At 52.1% G+C, this 22,027-nt stretch overlaps 2 protein-coding genes across 3 annotated transcripts in view; one reads left to right on the forward strand and one right to left on the reverse strand.

Annotated features, from left to right (window-relative positions):
• LOC100678293 (N-acetylneuraminate lyase-like) overlaps nt 1-22,027 on the forward strand; it is a 55,105-nt gene that overhangs the window by 9,571 nt on the left and 23,507 nt on the right. The window lies entirely within an intron of this gene.
• On the reverse strand, nt 8,227-21,414 carry LOC100121897 (pair-rule protein odd-paired). The gene is made up of 3 exons (XM_031929057.1): nt 20,069-21,414; nt 9,159-9,328; nt 8,227-9,072 (listed from the first exon to the last, which is right to left on the reverse strand). Exons 1-3 carry the CDS (start codon nt 21,084-21,086, stop codon nt 8,647-8,649), a joined length of 1,614 nt encoding a protein of 537 aa, XP_031784917.1. The 5' UTR covers nt 21,087-21,414; the 3' UTR covers nt 8,227-8,646.

The following is a 22,027-nucleotide window of genomic DNA, read 5'->3' on the forward strand; positions in this document are numbered from 1 at the left end:
TGTGTGTGTGTGTGTGTGTGTGTCTAATGTTTATACGAGAGAGCGAGAGCGCGCGGAAACTCTATACACGAGCGCGTCCGGGGCTCGACTCTCCGGAAGTCGTGCCGAACCGGATGACGTCGAGGGTCGCAGCCGCCGCCGTCTCTATACTCTATCGATTAATAATATAACTTCTTACGCCCGAGATTATCGTCCGGGGGCTGCTGCGACAAAGGCAGAAGTGCGTTTGCGGAATGATAATATCGATGTGTATAGGCAAAGTATATATAAAACATCTGTCGCGTCGGGTGGTCGCGATCGAGCGACGGATAGACGCGCAAAAACGCGATCGCTCGGTTATATAGGCCCCGCGATCGATTGATCCCACGTATTAACGATCTCATCGATAAAGCGCCCCCGAGAGCGCAAGAAACTGTGGCAATTTGTTGGAGCGCGGCGGATGGCCCCATAATTCCCCCTTTTGTATTGTATAAAATTATTGCGCGGCTGGCCAAATAAAGCCGGGAAATTCGTGCGCTCTATTCCCGACCGTTAATTAGCGCAGATGAGTCAAAACGAGTTTTTTTTTTCCCGCGGATCAGCTTATCAATCCGCCGGTAATATCGGGTCGACGTTTCGTCTCAATACGTTTTTGCGCGCGACACCGAGAGACAGAGCTGAGAGAAGGTATATATATATAGGGGAGAGGCTGCACCGAGAGCTCACATACATATTGCATGCTGTCCGCGGAGACATATTTATTGGCAGATCGTCCCCGACCGCACACGTGTGTGTGTGTGTGTGGGTACTGCCCGCGCTTGCCCATGAATAAGGTATTTCGCGTTCGCGGCGCTGCTTTTTTGCCGCGAGCATGATGGATGTCGAAATTATATGATAGAGCCTCTCTTCCGCTCGTCCTTTTAATTACGAAGAACAGAAAGACTGGCTTTCTTGCATCCGATGCTCGCTCGTCTCTAATGAATCGTCGCCGGCGACGTTTTTAAAATCCGCCGCGACTCGCTGCCCAGCTTTTCCGTCTTACATATAACTCACAATCGCCGAGATTTATTCGCCTCGTCTCCGTCGGTTTTTCTGACTAATTAAGCTCCGCCGGACGAAATGATAAAACAAGACGCGTCGTGCAAAAGCGACGCACGCGGAGTTTGCAGATAGCGAGTTATACGCGTGTATAGATCAGAGCAGTGGAGGTGGAGGAGGAGGGAGAGTAGAGAGTTCGGGGCTTGCGATGCGCGATCCTGTCGAGGACAGGACGTCGCCGCCCCCGCGATTACAGACACGAGGAGGAGATGGGGACACACGGCCATCCCCGAGCGTCTCTGCCCGTGACAGCTTAACCCAACCCTCGCTCTGCTGTGTGCTGCAGGCTACCTTGCGCGACAGCACGCATTGTGTATACGCTCCGGCTCTAGTCTCTCTCACTATATATACACGCTATGCGGCTATACGAAAGAGAGACGACGACGCAAACTGCCGATCGATAAGGGGTCTTTCATTCACCTCTGCCGTTGCAATTACCGCTCGCTTTGAAGTGCAACAGCGCTGCATATCCCGCTTTTGGAAAACGAGCGCGGAAGGACGAGCTCGAAGACGCAGCTACTGAAATCGAGGAGAGAGAAAGATCGTCCGATTGCTTTTTACCTCGATCCGCACACACGCGTACGCGTACCTGAGTGAGAGAGGGCTACCATTTCTCGGGCGGTGATTGGCTCCGCGGGGGGTGGACGTCCCGGCCGTCGCATTAACATTCCGGCCTCTTTTTTCTTGCTCGCCTCTTTGCCCGTGATAGATCGCGCACTCGCTGCGTACACTCGTATATAAGCTGCAGCCGCGCGCGTATTCTTGCGATATTGCGCAACTCCATATTCCGCGCGGCGCTGATTGATGAAAAACGATCGATGTATAATTCGGATGGAAATTGACGAGCCCCCGTTGTCCATTAGAGTCGAGTGTTGGGCAACTGTGCGCGTTTCGTATATTCATTTTTTTTTCATAGGAATGAAAAGATCGCATCCGTAGAAACGATTATCGAGCTGTCTCCGATGCTCGCGCGCGCATGAAAGGGTGTCCGGTTGATGCAGTTCGCCAGCTCGCGAAGGGCATATTGGCGCGGCGGGGTGCATCGCTCTAAACAGCCCTCTCTCTCTCTCTCTCTCTCTTGGTATATCCCTCTTCTTTTCTCATCGCGTGCGCGCGCGTGATTTAATGCCCCTCTCTCCGCTGCAAGCGCGCGCTGCAGCTTATACACATTTATGCAGCCGACATGCAGCAGCACGAAGAGCCGCTTACAAGTACACGAGAGATCCGCGCATGTTATAATAGCGCCGTTCTCTCTCTCTCTCTCTCTCTCGCTGCAGTGTGTACATACGAGGCTTGTTCGAAATTAGTAACTCGTCGGAGTCGCAAATTTCACCTTCCGCGGACTATTCTCCGCGCGCGCGCGACAACGAGATAATTAGCAATTTTGCGAGGCATCGCTTTCAATTTTAGAAGCTTCAGAGAGAGAGAGAGAGAGTTTAATAACTCCATCGCGTCCGTCTAGCTCTCTCGACTCGCGCTTTTAATTGCCACGGCGCAGCGTGATAGTGCAGCCGGATAGTGGCTGGTAGCCGCGATCGGAGCTGTTAAGAAACATGGCTGCCCAGCGCGCGCGGCGAAAAGAATTTTAATTGCGCAGAGAGTAAGAGAGAGGCGGAGGTGGGATAGCAAGTTGGTAGCCAATGGGATCATATATCAACTACCGCTGCACCGGCAGCCTTTTACCTTATACACTACCACTACTACTACTACTACTACTACTACTACTACTGCAGCACTAGCGGACCCGGACGGAGAGAAAATGGCGAACGCCACGCGAGATCCTAATGCTCGATCTCCGAGAGCTTACGTATACGTATATATATGTATATATTATAGAGCGACGCTCGAGGAAAGTCAAATATAGCCATGCTAATTCTGACCCATTTCTGGGGGGCACGGACCTGCACCGGCGCGCACACAGCTTGTGCGAACCGCGCACCTGCCCCTGCACCCACTAGGCGAGCCTGCGGAGGTGAAAAATTCATTTCCGAAAAGAGATTGCGCGCGTTTTCACGCATAATAAAAGGACTGCTGCGCGCACTGGAATTTCTCGAGGCTTCACTACGAGATTCGAGCCGATAGCGAGTTCCTCCCTCGCGCGCGCATCCGACTATCTCCTCGGGCTATCTCGCGGCTAGAGATAGAGCATGGTAGCCGCCGTGTAATTAGGAGCCCGAACGTTTTGCATAGCCGTGTATTTATTAAGAGAAAAGGGGGAAAGCCCTGCGTGGGTGGATAGTGCACCTGCCGCGGTAACGAGTTTCGCGATCGCACGCTCGAGTTTTCACGTATAGAGAGAGAGAGAGAGAGAGATAGAGACGCGTCGATTTTTAATAGCCGTCTCCTTCCCCCTATAACACACGCGCGCAGGCGAACAATGCGAGAGAGAGAGAGAGAGATGCAAGGGCCGCGATTAAAAATATGACGAGCATTCGTTTCCCCAGTCATAAAATCATTAGCATAAGAATTCCTCTACCTGCAATTCTCCCCATCTCTCTCTCTCGCTCTCTGTTCTCTCGTTCTCTTTTTTCGGCCGCGCGAGCGAGCGGCCGCGTATTTCGTATTTTACTCGAGTCGTCGAGCCTGATTTATAAACATATAATGTGACGAGGGAGTGGCCGCTCGCTACCACATAATGATAGGCCAACGTTAATTACGTTTGCGTTTGAGCTTGTGATCGGCTGCTGCTCTCTGCTCTGCAGCCCTTAAGGCCCGGAGCGTGCGAACCGCCGCCGTACACGATGATTCATCGCCCATAAATAGCGCTTATATTCTCCTCCTCTCTTTCTCGCGCGCGCTCTCGGATTTTAAACAATAACGCGCGTCTCACACACGCGGATTTTTTCGAAAAAGCCGATTCGTTCTCTTTTTCGACGCGAGCGCGCTCTGCTCGGCTTGAAATATCATGCTTATCCCAATATGTTAATCGCGCCCCGGCGCATTAGCATAATACCGCGATTTTTCAAGGATCATTTGGAAACGTAAATAAATAATTTGTAATATTTTCTCTCTCTCTCTCTCTCTCTCTCTCTCTCCTAAAGCGGCGCGTGCTGCCTATAAGAGACGCACAGATTCTTATCTCGTCAAAATTACTCTTCTCGAGAGATAGCCCCGAATATAATATGCGTCGACAAATTACCCGCCTTCCTGTGTATAAAACCTGTCTCCCGCACGAGAGAATAATAAATTCTGTCGTTAGGTCGTCATTGCTACTCCCTCTCGGTGTTTTGACTCTCGGGCGACGAAAAGCCGTCGTTTTTCAGGATTACAAGCCACTCGGCCAATTATACGATATACAGCGCGAGGACTTGGGAGAATTCGAGAAAAGCAATTTTTGCAGCGGCGACTATAATGAGCAATAATCCAGCCGACGGACAAGCTCGGCGGTGATAAATCAAGCGGCGAATCGCGAAATTTATATACGCCGCGGTGCAACTAGGCTGTATACTCTGCGCACCGGCCAGTACGTTACATCTCTCCTCGGCTCTTATCCTTCGCTCGAATATAACACGCGAAGAAGCGGCGAAGAGGAGGAGAGGAGAGGAAGATCGTGCTGCCGTTGTAATAAGCCCCGTAGATCATACGGGCCTCGGCAGGGTTACAATATCTCTCGGGACGCGATAAAAGTGTAACAAACTTTCGCTTGTTCCGTCTCTGACTTGACGCGAGCGGCTGAAATATATCGCGTTTTGGAAAAGTCTCTCATCTCTCGGTTCGTTTTTGCGCGGCGAGTACAGGCGAATGTCAGCTCGTAAGAAAGATCGATAAGCTTGAAATAAGGCGAGCCGAGGACAAGGCGGAGGAGATACACGAAAAAGCGAGCCGCTTGTTGCAGGCCGAGGCGATAAAGGTGAGGAAATTTATCGAGATTTTTCAAGGGCTACTCGCTCGTATACGCGAAAAAGATCGCTACAATTGCGCGCGCGCGCGCGCTCGGGGTTGTACGGAGTCGAGCTGGCCCGATAGGATCTGATAATGCGCGCCGTGTCTCGTGCTTTATACTGACCGGTTTGAATATAACATAGAAATGTATATATAATAGATCGATCCCTCCGATATGACGTTACATATTTGATGAACAGTTCACGATTCCCGCAGTATATTTTCAGTACGCACGCGCGCACACACGCACACGCGCATGCGAAACATAATTCAATGTGATGTACGAAATAAAATATATAACCGCTCATTCGATGCCGCCGCGCGAGAGATAAGCTTGCGGACATATGCAGCGAGAGAAAGAGTGAGACGTACAGCTGTCTCTCCATTAAAGTCGATTACCCCAAAAGATTCCCATGATCGGAGTAAAAAAGGTGCTGCATCCCCCATAAGAATTTTCAAGTCGGCGTCACGGCTGAACAAAAAAAAAAAGTCATCATCCTCGAGTCGCACTGCCCTTTTCCCAGAAGCGGCAATAAAACTCACGGCAGCGGACGGAGTAGGAAAAGGCAGATAATCCGCGGGAGCAGAGCAGCAGCCGTCGGCGGAGATAGTAGGACGAGCAAAAGGGGCACCACTATATACAGAGCCGTAGTCGAATCACGAAATCCGTAGGACGAGCTGCGAGCGCGTGGCGTAATCTCGCATGATCTCGTCAGGGGCGTGTCGTCGTACTGCTCCGCGCGTTCCCCTTCTCCGAAAAATTCCGGCGCGCCTGCAGCCGTGTGTAACAGAATCGTCCTCTCCCCCCTCCCCTCTCTCGATTTCGGGATAATCATCTGACGAATTCATCTAGATATCGGGCAATAAAATTCTCCGCTCTCGCTATTATACACATACACACACACACACCGGCGGAGCAGAGAGATCCTATCTCCGACTCTCCTCCGCATTTTTTATTCCCCCGTGTGTGCATGTGTGTCTAGTAGACGGCGCCAAGGCGTGTTTCTTTTTCTCCTCTCGTAATTTATTCCCGAGAAGAGTTTGACTATCGATCAGAGCGCGGGGGAAATTTAGAGATTCGTAATTAATTTTTAATGACTCGCCGCTCGCGCGCTTACATGATAAAGCCCGAGATTTATGGGAGAGAATATTTTCTGTAACTCCGTGCTATATAGACGAGCATTAGATCCGAAATTTAGAGGACGTGATAATAAGCGCGGATCGCGTCGATAAATATTCATTCGATTAAAATTGTTCAGATTGTCGCGCGCGAGCTCGGGCGAATGAATCATAGAACTCGACGCGCGGCGAAATTGGAAAACGCGCAGAGAACATCGCGATAACGCAGATGCTGCTGGTTTATTATTTATCGCCGGCGCGCTGCGCTGAGATTGCGTCGACGAAAAATCAAAAAAGCCGAGTCTGCATAAGCGGGAGAACCTCGTCACACGCGAAGGAGGGAATAAGAGAGAGAGAGAGGGCCGAGAGAGGCGCCGAATGCCGGGGCGCATTTTATTATCTCGTTCGTTCATAAATTTCGACGCGGGAATAAAATAAGCGCGAGAGCGATCCCGTAACGGTCCTAAACAAGTCCCCGCGACGACGACGACGACGACGACGACTACGTTATTTCATTTCCGAGCTTTCATTTGGGATTTTTCAGATTTGTATTTATACACGCACGCGGAGGCCAAAGAGATGCTGATGCAGATATTATTATTGTTGATAAAATCTTTATTCGAGTCGATGCTATGGACATGTTTCGTTGGAGAGAGAGAGAGACATTGAGTGCTTATATACTTTTGCGCTGCCTTATACTGTTTATTTGTCGTTCAGATCTTCGTGGTGGGGCCGAGCTGGTCGGCCACCGCGGATATACAGCTCTGTGTGTGTGTGTGTGTGTTTGAAATTTCGGAGTAGCTTCTTATACTTATAATCGTATGCTGCGTAACAGTCGGACTCGGCTCGTGGAGAAAGGATATAGCAACTATGTATATAATATGCGCTCGCTTCATCTTCTTCATCGCTATAGCATATCGCTAGTATTTACAGGTATTATCACACAGTCATATAGTCGCGAAGATACATTATACATTATGCGTATAACTCGAGATACCTAGTCAATATTGTACATCGAACACAGTTCGCTTTTTACTCAAATCTTCCTTTACAAACTTATACAACCCTAATTTTAAAACTTATGCAATCTAAGGGACGTAAGCGTTCGCTCTTCGTCGTCAGACACTCTCTCGCACGTATATAACTTACACGATCAGGTAATGATATACATATATATATCTAGACGCTATTTACACTTTTCACATTCATCAATTTCTCATCGAAAATACTCGTCAGCTATATAATCGCAAACTTAATAATAACTGTATTCACTCAGCCGTCTCGGAGTGCATCGAGCTTAAGGTTTCTTCGTCGCTTCGTTCAGCTGTCGATTTGGCGATTTTAACGCTTAATTTTGATCCGTATCCGCGGATATACTCGAGCCACTAAACGAGGCGAAAATACTGACGCAGTTAGAACGGCCAAATCGTCGTAATCTAGAGATGATAACAAAGAAAGCTTAAGCCGCTCTATTTTACTTTTTCCTAAAAATTAACAGTCAGAGAACAAATTGAATCGAATCGCGTACACAGCGTGTGAAATACACAGGGGCACGACGACGACACCGAAAGCACTGTGAACTCGCGACGTAGTAAAAATCCTAATAAAATATATAATAACGCGTTAAAATTGCCACAACTGCGAATCGATCCGTGTTCCAGAGACAATACAATACAATACAATATATATATTCATCACGAATATGGAACGATACGTATATGTATAATTATATATCACCCCCCTGGTAGAAAATTAACGAGTGAAAACCGTTAAAAAGTTAAGTTTAGTTGACCATTATTATCAAATTTGAATGTAAAAAAAATGAAGCAAAATGTTGCTGATATTTTAGTGATGCGTGTCTATTATACCAACCGAGTATTATTTTTAAGTTAAAGATTGTTTTTTCCTTTTTTCCTTGCATTAAAACGTTTGCATGTTTTATTAGAAATATTTGGATTTTTCACGATTGCAAGATATTTTTCTATAATTTCTGGATTGTAACAGTCATTTGACAAATGTCATGAGCAAATGTTCGGTTTTATCTTGAGTCAATGTGTATACCTATGCATTTATAATGTTTAAACTCTTATTTATTGAAATTGTTAACCACAACTTAGCCAAGCGTCCCAAAACTTAGCTTATTAACCGTTAACGTTTCTACCAGGGCCGACATCTATGTAAATAGTGTATGTACACGCGCGCGATGCACGAAATCAAGCGTTTTGTTTTCATCAGATCGTTTCCGCCAAAGAGTCAAAGAGATAAATCAAAGAATAAATATAAAGCGACGGCGGGAGACGCGGCGCGCGTGCTACAGGGACTAAACCTCGGAATAATCGGCATATTGTACGCAAAACGCAACGATATCATATCGCGGAGAGGCACGTGCGTGTTTATTCTGCTCGCAGTGTTTATATATCGTTATGTACAGAGGGAGAGTCGATAGTATAGAGGGCCTCGGCGTCTTCGCGCAATTATATACATCTACAGTACACACAGTCGTGGCACCCCGTGGAGATCTTTGATGCAGCTTTGGTGGTGGGCAGTAATGTCGTAGTCGTCGGCCGGCTAATAGGCCGTGGCCTGGTGGTGCATCAGCGGGTTGAAGTGGTGCCCGAGGTGGTGGGTAGGCGGGGGTCCGTGATGGCTGGGCAGCGGACTGTGCTGGGGCGCCATCGCCGTCGGCTGGCAGACGTACCAGTTCTCCAGGTGGTGGTGACTCGTCGGCGGCTGGTGCTGCTGGTGGTGTTGCTGCTGCTGCTGCTGCTGCTGTTGCTGTTGCTGTTGCTGGACGTTGTTGTTCTGGTGGTTGTGCAGGTGGTGCGTCGGACTTGGCACGGGGTTGTTGGACGGCGTCGAGGTCGAGGACGGCTGGGACGGCTGGGGCGACTCGGTGTGCCCGGTGACCGAGAGGCTGCCGCCGCTGCTGCTGCTCTCCTCGCCGTCGCTGTCGTAGTTGTTGAGCTTGCCCTCGCCGAGCGTCACTCCGTGGACCTGAGAAGGAGCAGAAAGAGCGGAGGGTTGTATGTTTGCCTAATTCGACTGAATGGTCACACACTCGCGATGATTCCGACAATTACCTTCATGTGCTTGCGCAGCGAGCTGGGGTGGGTGTAAGACTTGTCGCAGCCGGAGACGCGGCAGTTGTAGGGCTTGTCGGACGTGTGGACGTGGCTGTGCTTCTTCCGATCGCTGCTGTTGGCGAACCGCCTCTCGCACGTCGGGAACTCGCACTTGAACGGCTTTTCACCTGCAACGAGAAAGGAAAATTCGGGCTTTAGATTATACATTCGACCCTCCCACTCGTACGTATACAGTAGTTGGAGAGCGCGAAGACGGCGCTAAGTTTTTCGAGGGTAGCCGCCGCTGGCGTGACTTTATTTATCTCCAGCGGAAGCAGCCGCAATATATATTTTAGCGACCCCTCCTGGCGTCCCCTTTTGCCTCGCACGCAGAGGAAAGGCGCGAAAAACGGAAGCGCAAACTTGGCGGATTTTTTACGAGGAAAATGGCGCCGACGACGATGCCAAACCCTATACTCTGGCTTGAGACAAAGCAAAAAGACTCGCTCGCGATTAATTCCGCGACATTCGTCTCACGTGCGCGGGCGGGCGATAATCTCCGCATAATGCGAACCGCAGTTAATATTTATGAAGCGCTTTTCACGAGCCATTGAGTGGCCGTTTTTTTTTTCCGGCCTCTAACGGCGCCATATACACAACAGTATAACGGCATCGCTCATAGATACTTTTACGCGCGCGGAAAAGCGGCGAGAGCTACTGAGAGCGATCAATTAAGGAAAGCCATCATCGCAGGCCTGATAAATCAATCTCGCAGATGCAGCATAGCGAGCGCGTGATGTGTGTGTGTGTACACAAAGAGCAACGACGAGCCGACGAGGCTGCAGTGTCGCGCGTGCCGAGAACTCGACAACGATTAATAACTTCGGAAGAGAGAGAGAGAGAGAGAGAATCTGTCCCCGGCAGAGAGGGAGTCTAGCTCCTTGGGAGCCGGCGCAAATAAATAGCGGATAAATAAAGCCGACGGTAGCGATCCGAGGCTCTTCGAGGTTCCTCTCGCTCTCTCTCTCTCTCTCTCTCGGTGCAGATGGCAACAATGTGCCGTGAAATATTGCGCTCTCGCTTCGAGCCCCCGTGCACACGCACACGCAGACACCATAGACGTGTGAATCGCGCGTGCGCCGATGAGAATCGAGAGGATGATCATCCCCCCCCCCCTTTGTGTGTGTGTGTGTGTGTGCAGCGTCTGCGGCTCTCTCTCTCTCTCTCTCTCCGCCTCGTGACAGTGTAGATATCTCGTGTTATGACTTTTAGAACGGGGAGCACAATGGCCCAGATTCACGCGGGATAAAATAGTTATTATAATCGTTTTGCAGGCCCGACGCCCCCTTCTTCCGATCTTCTCCTTATGCTCTTCGCTTCGGTTCTTCGTTTTCGGGCCCGCGGTAGAAGCGATCGGCCGAGATAGCCCCAGCGCTTTGTATAATCGTTACGAGCGGAGCCAGTGACGCAACTCGGAAGACATCTGCGGAATTGTTTTGGCCTCTTTTCTCGTGGAAAAGCACTTTTCAGCGCGACCATATAGGAGAATAAAGAGCAGCAGCAGTTGCAGGGGAGAGACAGACAGAGACAGACAGAGACAGACAGAGACAGAGAGCGAGAAAAAAGGGATGCAATAAACGGAGGGGTGGGTCTTTCGAAAGCCCGGGGATAATGTGTCGGAGAAACGAGAATCTAGTTGGAAAATGGTTATTCCGCAGTTCCCGGTAGTGCGAGAAGGAGAGCAGCAGCACACCTATTCTCGACTAGGCGATCATCGCGCGCGCGCGCGTATAATATACTTTGCTTTTTGGAAAAAGAAGCCGAGGGCCTCGGAGTGAGAGTGATATATGGGCGTACGCCATTGTCCCGCTAGACGCTCGCTCCCGAGGATATAATGGATGATTTTTCGCATCTATTGTGCCTGCTCTCTACGAGGGACAGCAGCAGCGGCAGCCGTAGCGGCGCGGTAACCACCAGTCCGGTGAACATTGTTGCCAACCTTCGGGGCTCCCCTCCAGCGGCGATGCTCTCCGGAGAGAGAAATTGAGAGAACCGCGACGACGAGCTTTATGCGCACCTCCTCGACTGGATGATTTTCTCGTTAAACTCGAATTATCGCCGCGACGACTCGTTTCATTAGATACGAAGTAGTAGATCGCGTCGGCCGATACACGCACGATCGACTCCACTCGACTTAGGACCGCACCGAGATATTGGATTTAGATAGGAGAGGACTCGATCTGTTTGTAGATCGATTGATCGATTGTGTAGAAGACCCCCGGCTTATATACCTGCAGAAAAGTGCAACATCGGAATGACTCGGATTTTTCTCTGAACAAAAAAAAGAAAAAAAAGGACACGCAACGAGCGACGATGACCGTCTAGCTCTCCTGGAAACGGTTATAAAACTTAACGATCATACGGCGACCTTTTCCAAACGCCCGTCCGGTTATATGGACTTTCCGAAAATCGTACTTGGGCTATTGCTTCCAATAAATCAAACACGGAGAGATAGCATCTAGCACTTTTTTTAACGCAGTGTGCACAAAAAAGCGACGAAATTTATAGACGATACGAAGAGCTGGCGAAGGAGGAATCCGAAGTCGAGTGAAGAGAGCCAACAATGCAATGGGCGCGTCTCTGTGTACACAAGCCTCGGACATAATACCTCTGGCAGCACTTGGGAATTATGCACGTATATAGGTGTATCGAGGTGCGCGCGAAGAAAGCCAGCGGAGAGAGATGAAAAAGGAACCGCAAATCCGTAGAGCGCAGTTTGCGCCGCGTATACACACGTCCGATCATTCCGCCATGCTGGCTCTGAAAGGGAGCCGCGCGCCGACAGATGTTTCTTTTTCCGGAGATAATTCGAGTGTTTGTACACAGTGCGGACGCCGGGGAGAATTTTTTCCTCGCACTCTCGTCTCGGCTTTATGTACACACACACACACACACACACACACACACAGAGTCGATTATTTCCTCGTGTAAGAGCCATCGTCATTCATCGCGGATTAATCGCTTTCGACGCCGTAATTAAGATTCGCGAATAATTTCGCTCGGTACACGCGCATTCCGCGAGCTCGCGATTCTGGCGATTAAATACCTGAGGCAGAAGCTCGCGGCTTGCATGCTCATCTCTCACCTCGTTTCCAGCTACTCGGCGCGATAAGCATCGAGGGAGTTCCGAAAAATCGCGTGTCGTCATCTGCAGCGAGAAAATTCGGTAGCCTACTACTCTTATATGCATGTGTGCGTGTGTGTACAGGGTCCAGTCTGTTATCTGAGTCGTCGAGCTACCGTCGCGCGCTTACACGTGTTATATTCTCTAAACCCTTTTATTTTTCCTCCTCCCCGTCATGTCGTCCGTGAGAGATCGAGCCCGGAGATTTTCGGAAACTCGCATTATAAGCGAGTCCGGCTCTCTCTCTCTCTCTCGCTCTCTCTCAAGAGAGAAGAGAAGCGGCGCCGGCTAGGATTACTATATACACCTCTCATTTGCCTGTAGCCGGTCTCTGCCCAACTGGTGAGTGTGTGCGGTAGAGGAGCTGACTGGAATTCGGGGAATGTCTGACGAGCCGCGGACGTTTTACGTAATTACGGGACGGCCGGCGAATTTTTTTCGATGCCGACTTGTACCGGCTCGTGACTATCGTTCCGTGAAATTATGAGAATATACGTATGCGATGATTAATCTGCGTGGCACACTTTTTATCGTATAATATACAGGAGGGCGTATATCGTATACAGTTGTCACGGCTTTTGGCGCTATCTCACCCCGAGGATCTCTATACGTTAATCGAGCACGAAGCTGCACACGCTACTGCGCCTTTTGTTTCGGCCCGTCGGCGCGAAATTATGGAACGCGATCCCGGATTATTTAAAAACAATATATAAAAACTCTCAAGACAGAGAACTCGTTCCTCGCTGATTTACGGGCGACGTTAAATCTCGCAATAAAAATTCCCTCTCCCCCAATAAACACAAATCGAGCGCTCTCTGTCTATTTCTCCGTAATTGAATATACGACCGATTAGCATACATGAATATGCATAACAAACGCGGCTCTCCTGCGCGCGTTATGGAAAAAAGGAGCTGCTCCACATACAGAGACGCGGGGCGCACTCGAGCATTAGCATAGCGCGCGGCGAAAAAACGCGCTCTCGGATTTCGATTTCGTATAGGCACTTATAGGCACGAGGAGAGCCGAGGAAGAACCGCGTGTTTATATCGAGGATCGAGTTTCCAGATCCGCGCTAATCCCCGCGCAAAGGGAGGAGGAGCAGCGCCGTCGGTCCATTATTAGCCGGCGGCCGATTTTCCGGCGCGAGAGCTCGAGCACAAAAACGCCGCAGAGGAGAAATCTCCAACTTTTGCACGCGGACGCATCTCTCGCACACGCCCTTTTGTGCACCGGCGGGTACACAGTCTCTTGTAGCAGCGCTACTAAACGCCCGGGATCGAGAGGGAGAGCTCTTACTTGTTAGCCCGACGCGGCTCTTTGTATAGGAGCGAGAAGTGTTTCGAGAGCTCTCACGGCTTTGTGGTGCACCGAGAGAGAGAGAGAGAGTTTGTTTTCCTCGACTTTTTTCCTCCTGCGCACCGCCGCCGCGGCGTTCATTGGCTCGAGTGTGTTATTTTTCCTCTCGTCCTCGTCGTCGCTTTTTTTTTTCGATGCGCGAGAAAAGAGCAAGCAGCGGATGTAACTCTCTTCGCGCCAAATCCGAGGGGCATAATTCTTCGCGCGCGGGCTGCAGCAGCTCTCTCTCTCTCTCTCTCTCTCTCTCTCTCTCTAATGCAGTTCTTATATTTCTCAACCCTCTGTGAGCTGCGGAGGGTCGGAAAGTTTTCGCGCGAAACTTTCGATCCGCCCGAGAGCTGTTCTTTTTACCCTCTTCCGTAGGTAGGCCGCTGCCAAGGATCTCTCGGAAGCGTCGAAAAGCGCGTGATTTACGCGCCGGGGTTATATATATATATATATTTTTTTTTTCGCGGAAAATCTCGAGATAGCAGAGTATAAGCGCGAGAGAGATTGTTTTCCAATCCCGCATTCCTAAGACAATGAAGAGAGATGGGCGAAAGCCCGTTAAATGCACTTTAGTCACGGTTAATTTGGTTAGAGGCCGCGTTCAGCCTCTCGCGTTTAATCATTAAATAGATGGCTGCTTCGCTCGCTCGCTCGAGATCGATTGGTCGTATTTATTGACTCTCGATGATTCGACGGATTTTTCCCTCTCCCGTAGCCGCCGCCGAGTCGTGCACCTCTTTTTCTGGCGTTTCGTATACACCGGCCTGCAACTCATCCATCGCGCATACACGATTCTCTCGCTCTCGCGCGTGTGGCCCTGCCTGAGTTTCAACGAACGGGGCCCTAGGATTGCGTCCAACGATCGCTGTGGACACGGGGCGTGGCGATAGAACCGGAGCTTAATTAATAATCTGCAGCATAGATGAGCGGCTGCATTGTCTCCTCCCGGCGCATTAATCACCGGATATCTCGCTGCAGCCGAGATGGTGAAAAAGATCGTCACTCGCAGCCTTCGATCCGCGCTGTTTTCCCGCAGAGTGTGTGTGTGTGTGTGTGTGTGTCTGCGGACGTACGTACACAGATCCGAGTGAGGGAGAGAGAGAGAGAGAGAGAGAGACAATCATCGACACGGTGCAGAAGGAGAAGGTATATATACGGAGGAGCGAAGGAGAGGAAGAAGAAGACGCTGGGAGAACATAATGTTTCCCACAGCGCGCGGAGTTGTATATTTTACGATATGGCGAGCAATTTGACATCTCGCATGAAACATAATTCACGCGCGCTCTCTCGAAACCATTAGAGCCAGCGTGTATGCGCGTGAGTGCGAGGGAGAGAGACGGGCCATTTTTTCTCTCTTCCTTTTGTTCTGCTTTCGATACGCCGCTCATCGATCGCTCGCGCGCGAATTAAACTTTTCCCGCGCGCGTAATTCTCACGTTATTTTTTTCCATAGGCTACTCGGAACAACGCGTGAAGAGAAGAGTATAGGCCGTATCGGGTTACGCAGACGGAATTACAATACGCGCGGGCCCTTTTTAGCTACTACTCCGACTCTCTCGAGATACAGGCGCGCGTATCCGCATTGATTTTGACGTGTGTAGGGTCCGTCGACCTTCGGATTTTCACTCCGACTTTCTCGACTGCCGCTGCTTCTTCTTCGAAATCAACGTCCTTCTCTCTCTCTCTCTCTCTCTCTCTCTCTCTCTCTCAACGGCTGACAGCTGCTAACTTCAGCGAGGACGATTTAAAAAGCGTGGAATCGGTTTAATCGTGTAGTCTCTCTCGCGATGCGCCTCCAGTTTGCTTCTTTTGCGCGTATACACGTGTGTATCTCTGACGTTTAATTATTGCTCGCGGATCGCTGCGTCGTTGTCGTTGTTGTTTTTGAAAAATCGAGCAAAAACCGAGCGCCGGTCTCGCAATAACGCTCGCTGCAGCGCGATCCATCACGAGAGCGGCAACGAATCCTGTTACGCAAAGACTCGACAATGGCGAGCGCGTAACCGCTGCTGCATAGGATAATAGGACGAATTTCTCCCAGGAAATTCCCAACGGCGGCGGCGCTGGCACGAATTATATATAGAGAGAAAAGAAATTTCCCTTTCGCCGAAGTAGCTGAAATCGCAGCGGCACATCAGCGGCATTATGTATAGTCTACTCCCTCTCAGTTTCTCCTCGTCGTCGTAGCGGGCGCAACTTGTCGTCGTCTAACGACCTATGTAAATGCCCTATCCGTTATCCTCGTCCCTTATCATTTCGCGTCTCTCTCTCTCTCTCTCTCTCTCTCTCTCTTCGCTGCAGCGCGCCGCTGGATAATCGCGTCCTCGTAGCGGAGTACGTGTACCCGTGCAGCCGCGCGCAGTAGTGGGAGTGAGAGACGGAGAAAGAGAGAGAGAGAGAGAGAGAGAGAGAGAGAGAGAGAGAGGGAAGGAGAGGACTGGGCCGACATTCCAGAGCCTGGTCTTCTCGACCCGCGACCCCCGACCCTCGCCCCCTAAATCATCCACCGTGAGCGAGGCCGCAATTCCGTTTTGTTTTCTCTTCTCTCTCTCTCTCTCTCTCTCTCTCTCTCTCTCTCTCTCTCTCTCTCTCTCTCTCTCTCTCTGCACACACGTCTTCCTTTTTTGCATCCCATACTCCCTCCTTTTTCGCCAACTCGGTTGTGCTCCTCTCTCTCTCTCTCTCTCTCTCTCTCTCTCTCTCTCCGTATATTCGGTCACCGTGTACACACGCACACACACACACACGAGGGCAGGCGAGTGTGGGAAAGAGATTTTTGCCCGGCTTTCGCCATATTTTTCGCGCCCGGTGTGTTTCCGTCTTCGGCTCTCTCTCTCTCTTCCTCCTTTTTTCGATCATCGCACGCGACACACCGTCCTGCTGTGGCTTTATTACAGAAATTTATACGCACTCGCTTCGCGCGAATTTACGCTCTTAACGTGCGTGCACTCGATGATAACTCGATAAATCGGGGATTTTAGACGCGCGAACGTTACACAGCCTAACGCCAGAATTAGCGTAACAAAGCGACCGCAGCGCCGCAGAGTTGGCATTTAAACGTTGCCGGCTATAGAGCAGAGAGAAAAGTATAACGTTACCCCGATATCCGATATTTTCGAGGCGATGATCGTCGCCGCAGTGCCATTGTCCCGGATCATCCTCGAGAATAAGCGAGAGCGGGGGGCTGAGAGAGACAAAGTAAATATACAGTTGCTCGACTACCGTTTACTATACGCCAGTAATATCTCGCCTCGCTACACGTATATTCCGGGCACGCGCGAACTCCCGAAACTCGGCGATGGTTATTGCCCGCTGTTTACCTTCGCCCGCGATATAAACGAGTTTGTAAGTACACTTGGAGCGATATACTCGGCGGCGCTCGTAATACAGATCGATTCCGAGGCTGCTTGGTATTATATAGCGTCTTATGCCGACGGATGGAAGAGTAACGTAAGCGACGCTCGTACACATTTTTCCCACGAGTATATGACCCGACTCGCGGGACTCGAAAAAGAGTTCTGCGTTGTATTACAGCCGCGCGCACTCGCAATTAGCCCTTTGCGAGCAGCGAACAATTCCTCTGGGCGACACTTGGGCTGCTATTTGCATATAGCCGACTTAACGAGTTCCGGACGCGAGTGTGTATACGTCGTCTCTGAACCGAGTGATTTAAGGATGACGGATGCGCCTCTCCGAGTGTCATTCTGCGGAAAAGCGAATGTGATCGCCGTTAGACGATTGTCGTCCCCCGCGCGGTTTTTACGGCTCGCGAGGAAGATAAATCTCGCGGCAGTGATTCTAATGAGTCGTGTCGTTCGTAATTAGATTCTGACGGCTGAGATGACGTCGCGGTTTAAATTCGGGACTTTCTCGCCCGTGTTTATACTCTCTCTATCTTCCTTCGTCGAAGGCATTAGGAAGTTTGTTTGTCTTGCTGCTTCTCCCGCTTCCAATCGGAATTTCACAATCGCTCGCAACAATATTTGGCCGCTCGCTTTCAAAACAGCGCGAGTGTGTGTGTGTGTGTGAATTAACTGAAAAAATATATCGAGCCAGCAGCTGATCTACGTGAAAGAATTGCGAAACTTTCGAATATTCCGATTAAAAAAAGCCGTTGCGCAACCGAAAGTCACTGGCCTCAAGCGCGAAGCCCTTCGAAACGACTGCAGCGGCTAATTTCGAGCGGCGTCTATTTTTTCAGCTGGGCCGCGCCAGCCAATCAATTCGAAACAATCAGTGCATCTCCCTCTGGCACGCGTCTGAGAAGAAGCCGTTCGCGATGAGTCCATTACGCGCCTCTCTCGCTTCCGGAATAACAATGCGCGTCTATAGACGCGACGATTTGTTTATTCGGGATTTTAAACAGTTCGCTCGAGGTATTGCGCAAGTCGGCTAATAAATACTTTCCGTTTAATTATCTACATCGACTGCGAGCGAAGAAAACAAAGGCTTGCGCTGAAGAAGATATAGCCCTCGGGGGGGCCGGCCGTAAATCTTTCCGTCTAAATCAGTTTCGAGCCTCTGCTCTGCGGAGAGGAGGTGTAAGTGTTTTTAGCCGGCAGATGGTCTTCGAAAGTGTCGAGCGACGGTGAGCACCTGCGAAGCTTCCTTGGATTTTCCTCCTACGCCGATGATCATAAGCTATACTCGTATAGACGTTCGGGCGCCGCTTTGAAGCTCGTCGCGAACAATCGGCCGCTCGTTTGTCTTTCTCTCCGGCAATACATCGGCGATGGAAATGCAGATTAAAAGCCGCGACCTCACGACTCTCCGCGGCGTACACGTATGTGCACGCGATATACAAATTCCGCCCTCTCTGCCGCGCGCTACCCCGACAGCCAGCTATAACCGAAGATCGTGACGATCGTGAGGCGAAACTCCTCGTTTTGTGCTATGGTTATATGAGAGAGAGAGAGAGAGTTGCGCTGGCATACGAGATCGCGTATGTGTAACGCCGCAGCGCGTTATGGCACCCCGCGACGCCGACACGACCGAGCGGACATCCCCTTTCCTCTCTCTCTCTCTCTCTCTCTCTCTCTAGTGCTGCTGCACCCCCTCCGCTTTTCTCTGAATTTCGCCGGACTTTTTTTCAAACGATTATTCTACGCTGCAAAGTAGGCGCGCATAATTGGACTCTATCTATACTGCGATTTTCTCTTCTAATTAAGTTCGCTCGACTCGCCGTAAATTTTCATTATACCCGCCGCTCGAAATAATCCACTACGCGCGCGGTCTGTATAATATCGAATTCTATTTACGCGTACACGTCCCGTATAAACCGCGAGAGAAATCGCCCCGCGTGCCCTCTCTCTCTCTCTCTCTCTCTGTTTATACGAAAACAGAGCATTTGTCGCGACAGAGCCAAGTTTTTACACTCCCGGCGCGCATTTCGGCCGAGAGCGGCTTACGTACATACACACACACACACAGGGGCGCAGTCGAGAGAACCGGTTTGCAATTACCGTCGTCCCGAGCCGGTCTACTCGCGTTATATGCAAAGCGCTCGCGCGCGTGTGTCTGTAGGAAAAAGTGGCGCATGTAGAGGAGAGAAGAGCGTCGGCAGTTGCAGCCCCATCATCGGGGATGAAGCGCTATTTTCTTCACCCCTGGCGCAGTAACCAATCGCGGACACCGGCGACGGGGATCATCATCCCATTGTCGCCGCGAGCGCCAATCGCGTTCGCACGTGTTCCGCTGCTTATACTCGCGCTCGTTTTTCGGGCCTCTACGGTACAACTATCTAGCTGCGCATGCATTATATGCATTATCGATTCGAAGGGCTAATGGCCGCGCGCGTAGCCGAGGATTATAGGGGGTCCTCGTCGTCGTCGTCGTCGTTGTTTTTTAAGGCGACGGATTCGTCGGCGCTCGATTACGCGAGGAAAATATCGCGATTGATCGAACTCACTGAGCCGGGGACACTTTAATTAGCGGACGAGGTAAACAAAGCGCTCGAGAGAGCTCGCGCGCCATTTCGCATCGGGGGATACGTATATATATATTGTGTACTATGCGGCATTGTCTCGCAACGCGCTGCACCTAATGAAATATCGACTGTGTACTCGCGGCCCTCTTTTCGCAGGGGGGCTCTACATATACAGAGCGTGCTCGGTGTTTTCGAACAAGCGGCAACGCAGACTCGCGAAGGGGGTCGCGTTTTATTGCGATAGTAGGGGCCGAATGAAATCCCGCGCTGATGAAGCGCGGTCGCTAATTAACGGGCCGGCCAGCTCGGAATCCGATCCGTCGGCGCGCGCGCGCGGCGCTATGCAAATAATTCCTTAATTCTCTAGTCCCGCCGGCTTTTTATCGCCGCGGGAACATGTGTTACTCCGAGATAGCGATCTTGGAAGATAGCTACTTTAGAGCTATGAGGATATATAAGAGGCGTAGAACTTACCGGTGTGGGTCCGCTTGTGGATCTTGAGGTTCTCCGACCTGGCGAAGACCTTGCCGCAGCCGGTGTACGGGCAGGGGAAGGGCTTCTCTCCGGTGTGCACGCGGATGTGGTTGACGAGCTTGTACTTGGCCTTGAAGGCCTTGCCCTTGCGCCCGCAGCCCTGCCAGAGGCAGGCGTGCGTCGTGAACTCGGGCCCGCCCACGTGCTCCACCGTCAGGTGCGTCACGATGTCGTGCATGCTCTCGAAGAGCTTGCCGCAGATCTTGCGCGGCTGGCCGAGCCCGGGCTCTTGGTCGACCCAGAGGCACTGCCGGGGCTCGCTGGCGCCGGGCGAGGCGCTGCCCGCGCCGACGCCCCCGGAGCCCGCCACCGCGCCGCCGGCCTGGCTTGCGCCGCGCATGTACCTGAGGAAGGCGCCGTGCGGGTGGCCAGCCGCCGCCGCCGCCGCCGCCGCGGCAGCGTGGCCCACGTGCTGCTGGTGCGGGTGCGCGTGCACCGCGGCCAGGTGGGGGTACTGGTGGTGCCCGGGCGGGCCCGGGGGCGGCGGCGGCGGCGGCCCCAGCCGGTTGTGCTCCTGCGGGTAGTGCGGGGGGTAGTGCGAGGCGGCGACGCCGAGCGGGTGCTGGCCCGGGTGCTGGCCGAACTGCTGCATGCCGGCGCCGGCCTCGTGGTGCAGCGGCGTGAACAGCCCGAGGCCGCTCTCGGGCGTCGTCGGGTTGGCCGTCGCGTTGAACTCGTGCTCGCGCCGCATGAGGAAGTCCCGGGCGGCGAAGCCCGCGTGGTGCGTCATGTGGTGGCCCATGTGCGCGGCGGCGCTCATGTGCGAGCCCGGGTGCGGGTGGGCCGGGTAGCCCTGGTGGTGGAAGTGGTGCTGCTGGCCGGACGCCTCGCCCGGCGAGGGCTGCAGGGCCACGGGGCCCCCGGCCTCGCTCGCCTCGCCCGGCGACAGCTTCAGCCCGAGGCTGGCCAGGTGGTGGTGCGAGTGCGGCTGCACGCCGTCGAGGAAGGCGTTCATCATGCTTCTGGGCTGCTAAGCACTGCTGGAGTTACTCGGAGTCGTCGCTGCTGCGCCACCGGGACGCGAGCGCATCACCTGCCGACGCGCGCGAAAAACAACTGCACTGCACTGCGCTGCGGGGGCGGCTCGACTCTACTCTGAGCGACTACTCGTGTGTGCTGGCCGAATCACTGGTCACTGGTCATTTCAGACGATCGGTCCGTCGGCAGAGTTCTCCTGCGTGCGTCGGATCCTACTCTTACTCGCTCTCTTTCTCTCTCTCTCTCCGAGGAGATCCGTGCGCTGCGTTCCTTGCTGCGTTCACAGCGGGACTGAGCTGACGTGCGCCGAGCGCCTGTCTCCGGGGGAGCCGAGCAGCCCCGCCCCCCGAGACCCCCACTTCCAGCCGCCGGATACCAGTCGGCCATTGGGTCAGCCGTTCGGCGGCAGCGCACGGGCCGCCGCTCTACCAACGGAGTGAGACGCGGCTCGTGGAGGCAGGCCTGCCGCCGCGACGCCCCCACGTGCTTTCGCTATACATGTGCAGTCGGGGATGTCAGCGCGCGAGCGCGTGCTTCTGTTTGTTTTGGGCGCGTTTTTTTCGATCGAGCGCGCTTTGTTTGTCTAGAGCGCGGGCCGGAATTAAATTTCCGAGGTATGTCGGTTTTCCTGTTGGCAGTCGGTGGGGGAGAGAGCGTCTACAATAAATAACGCGTCGGCTTTGATTTGGGGCCTATCCCTCGCTCGATATCGGTATTAATTGCTCCCGGGCCGGCCGAAAGAGTTGGATTTATTGCGATGCACCCGGCTTACGGGCTAGCTGGAAGGATTCTAACCTGCGCAGAGTCCGACCGCAATAATCCTCCCGCCTGATCCTCAGCAGAGAGCAAGTAGGCCAGTCTCGGTGCGCGCGTTGACCTAAACAGGTACAGTGTCCGATCTATCGCAGCTCTCCAGCCCTT

This window comes from Nasonia vitripennis, chromosome 4 (genome assembly GCF_009193385.2).
Source record: "Nasonia vitripennis strain AsymCx chromosome 4, Nvit_psr_1.1, whole genome shotgun sequence".
Lineage (NCBI taxonomy): Eukaryota > Metazoa > Arthropoda > Insecta > Hymenoptera > Pteromalidae > Nasonia > Nasonia vitripennis.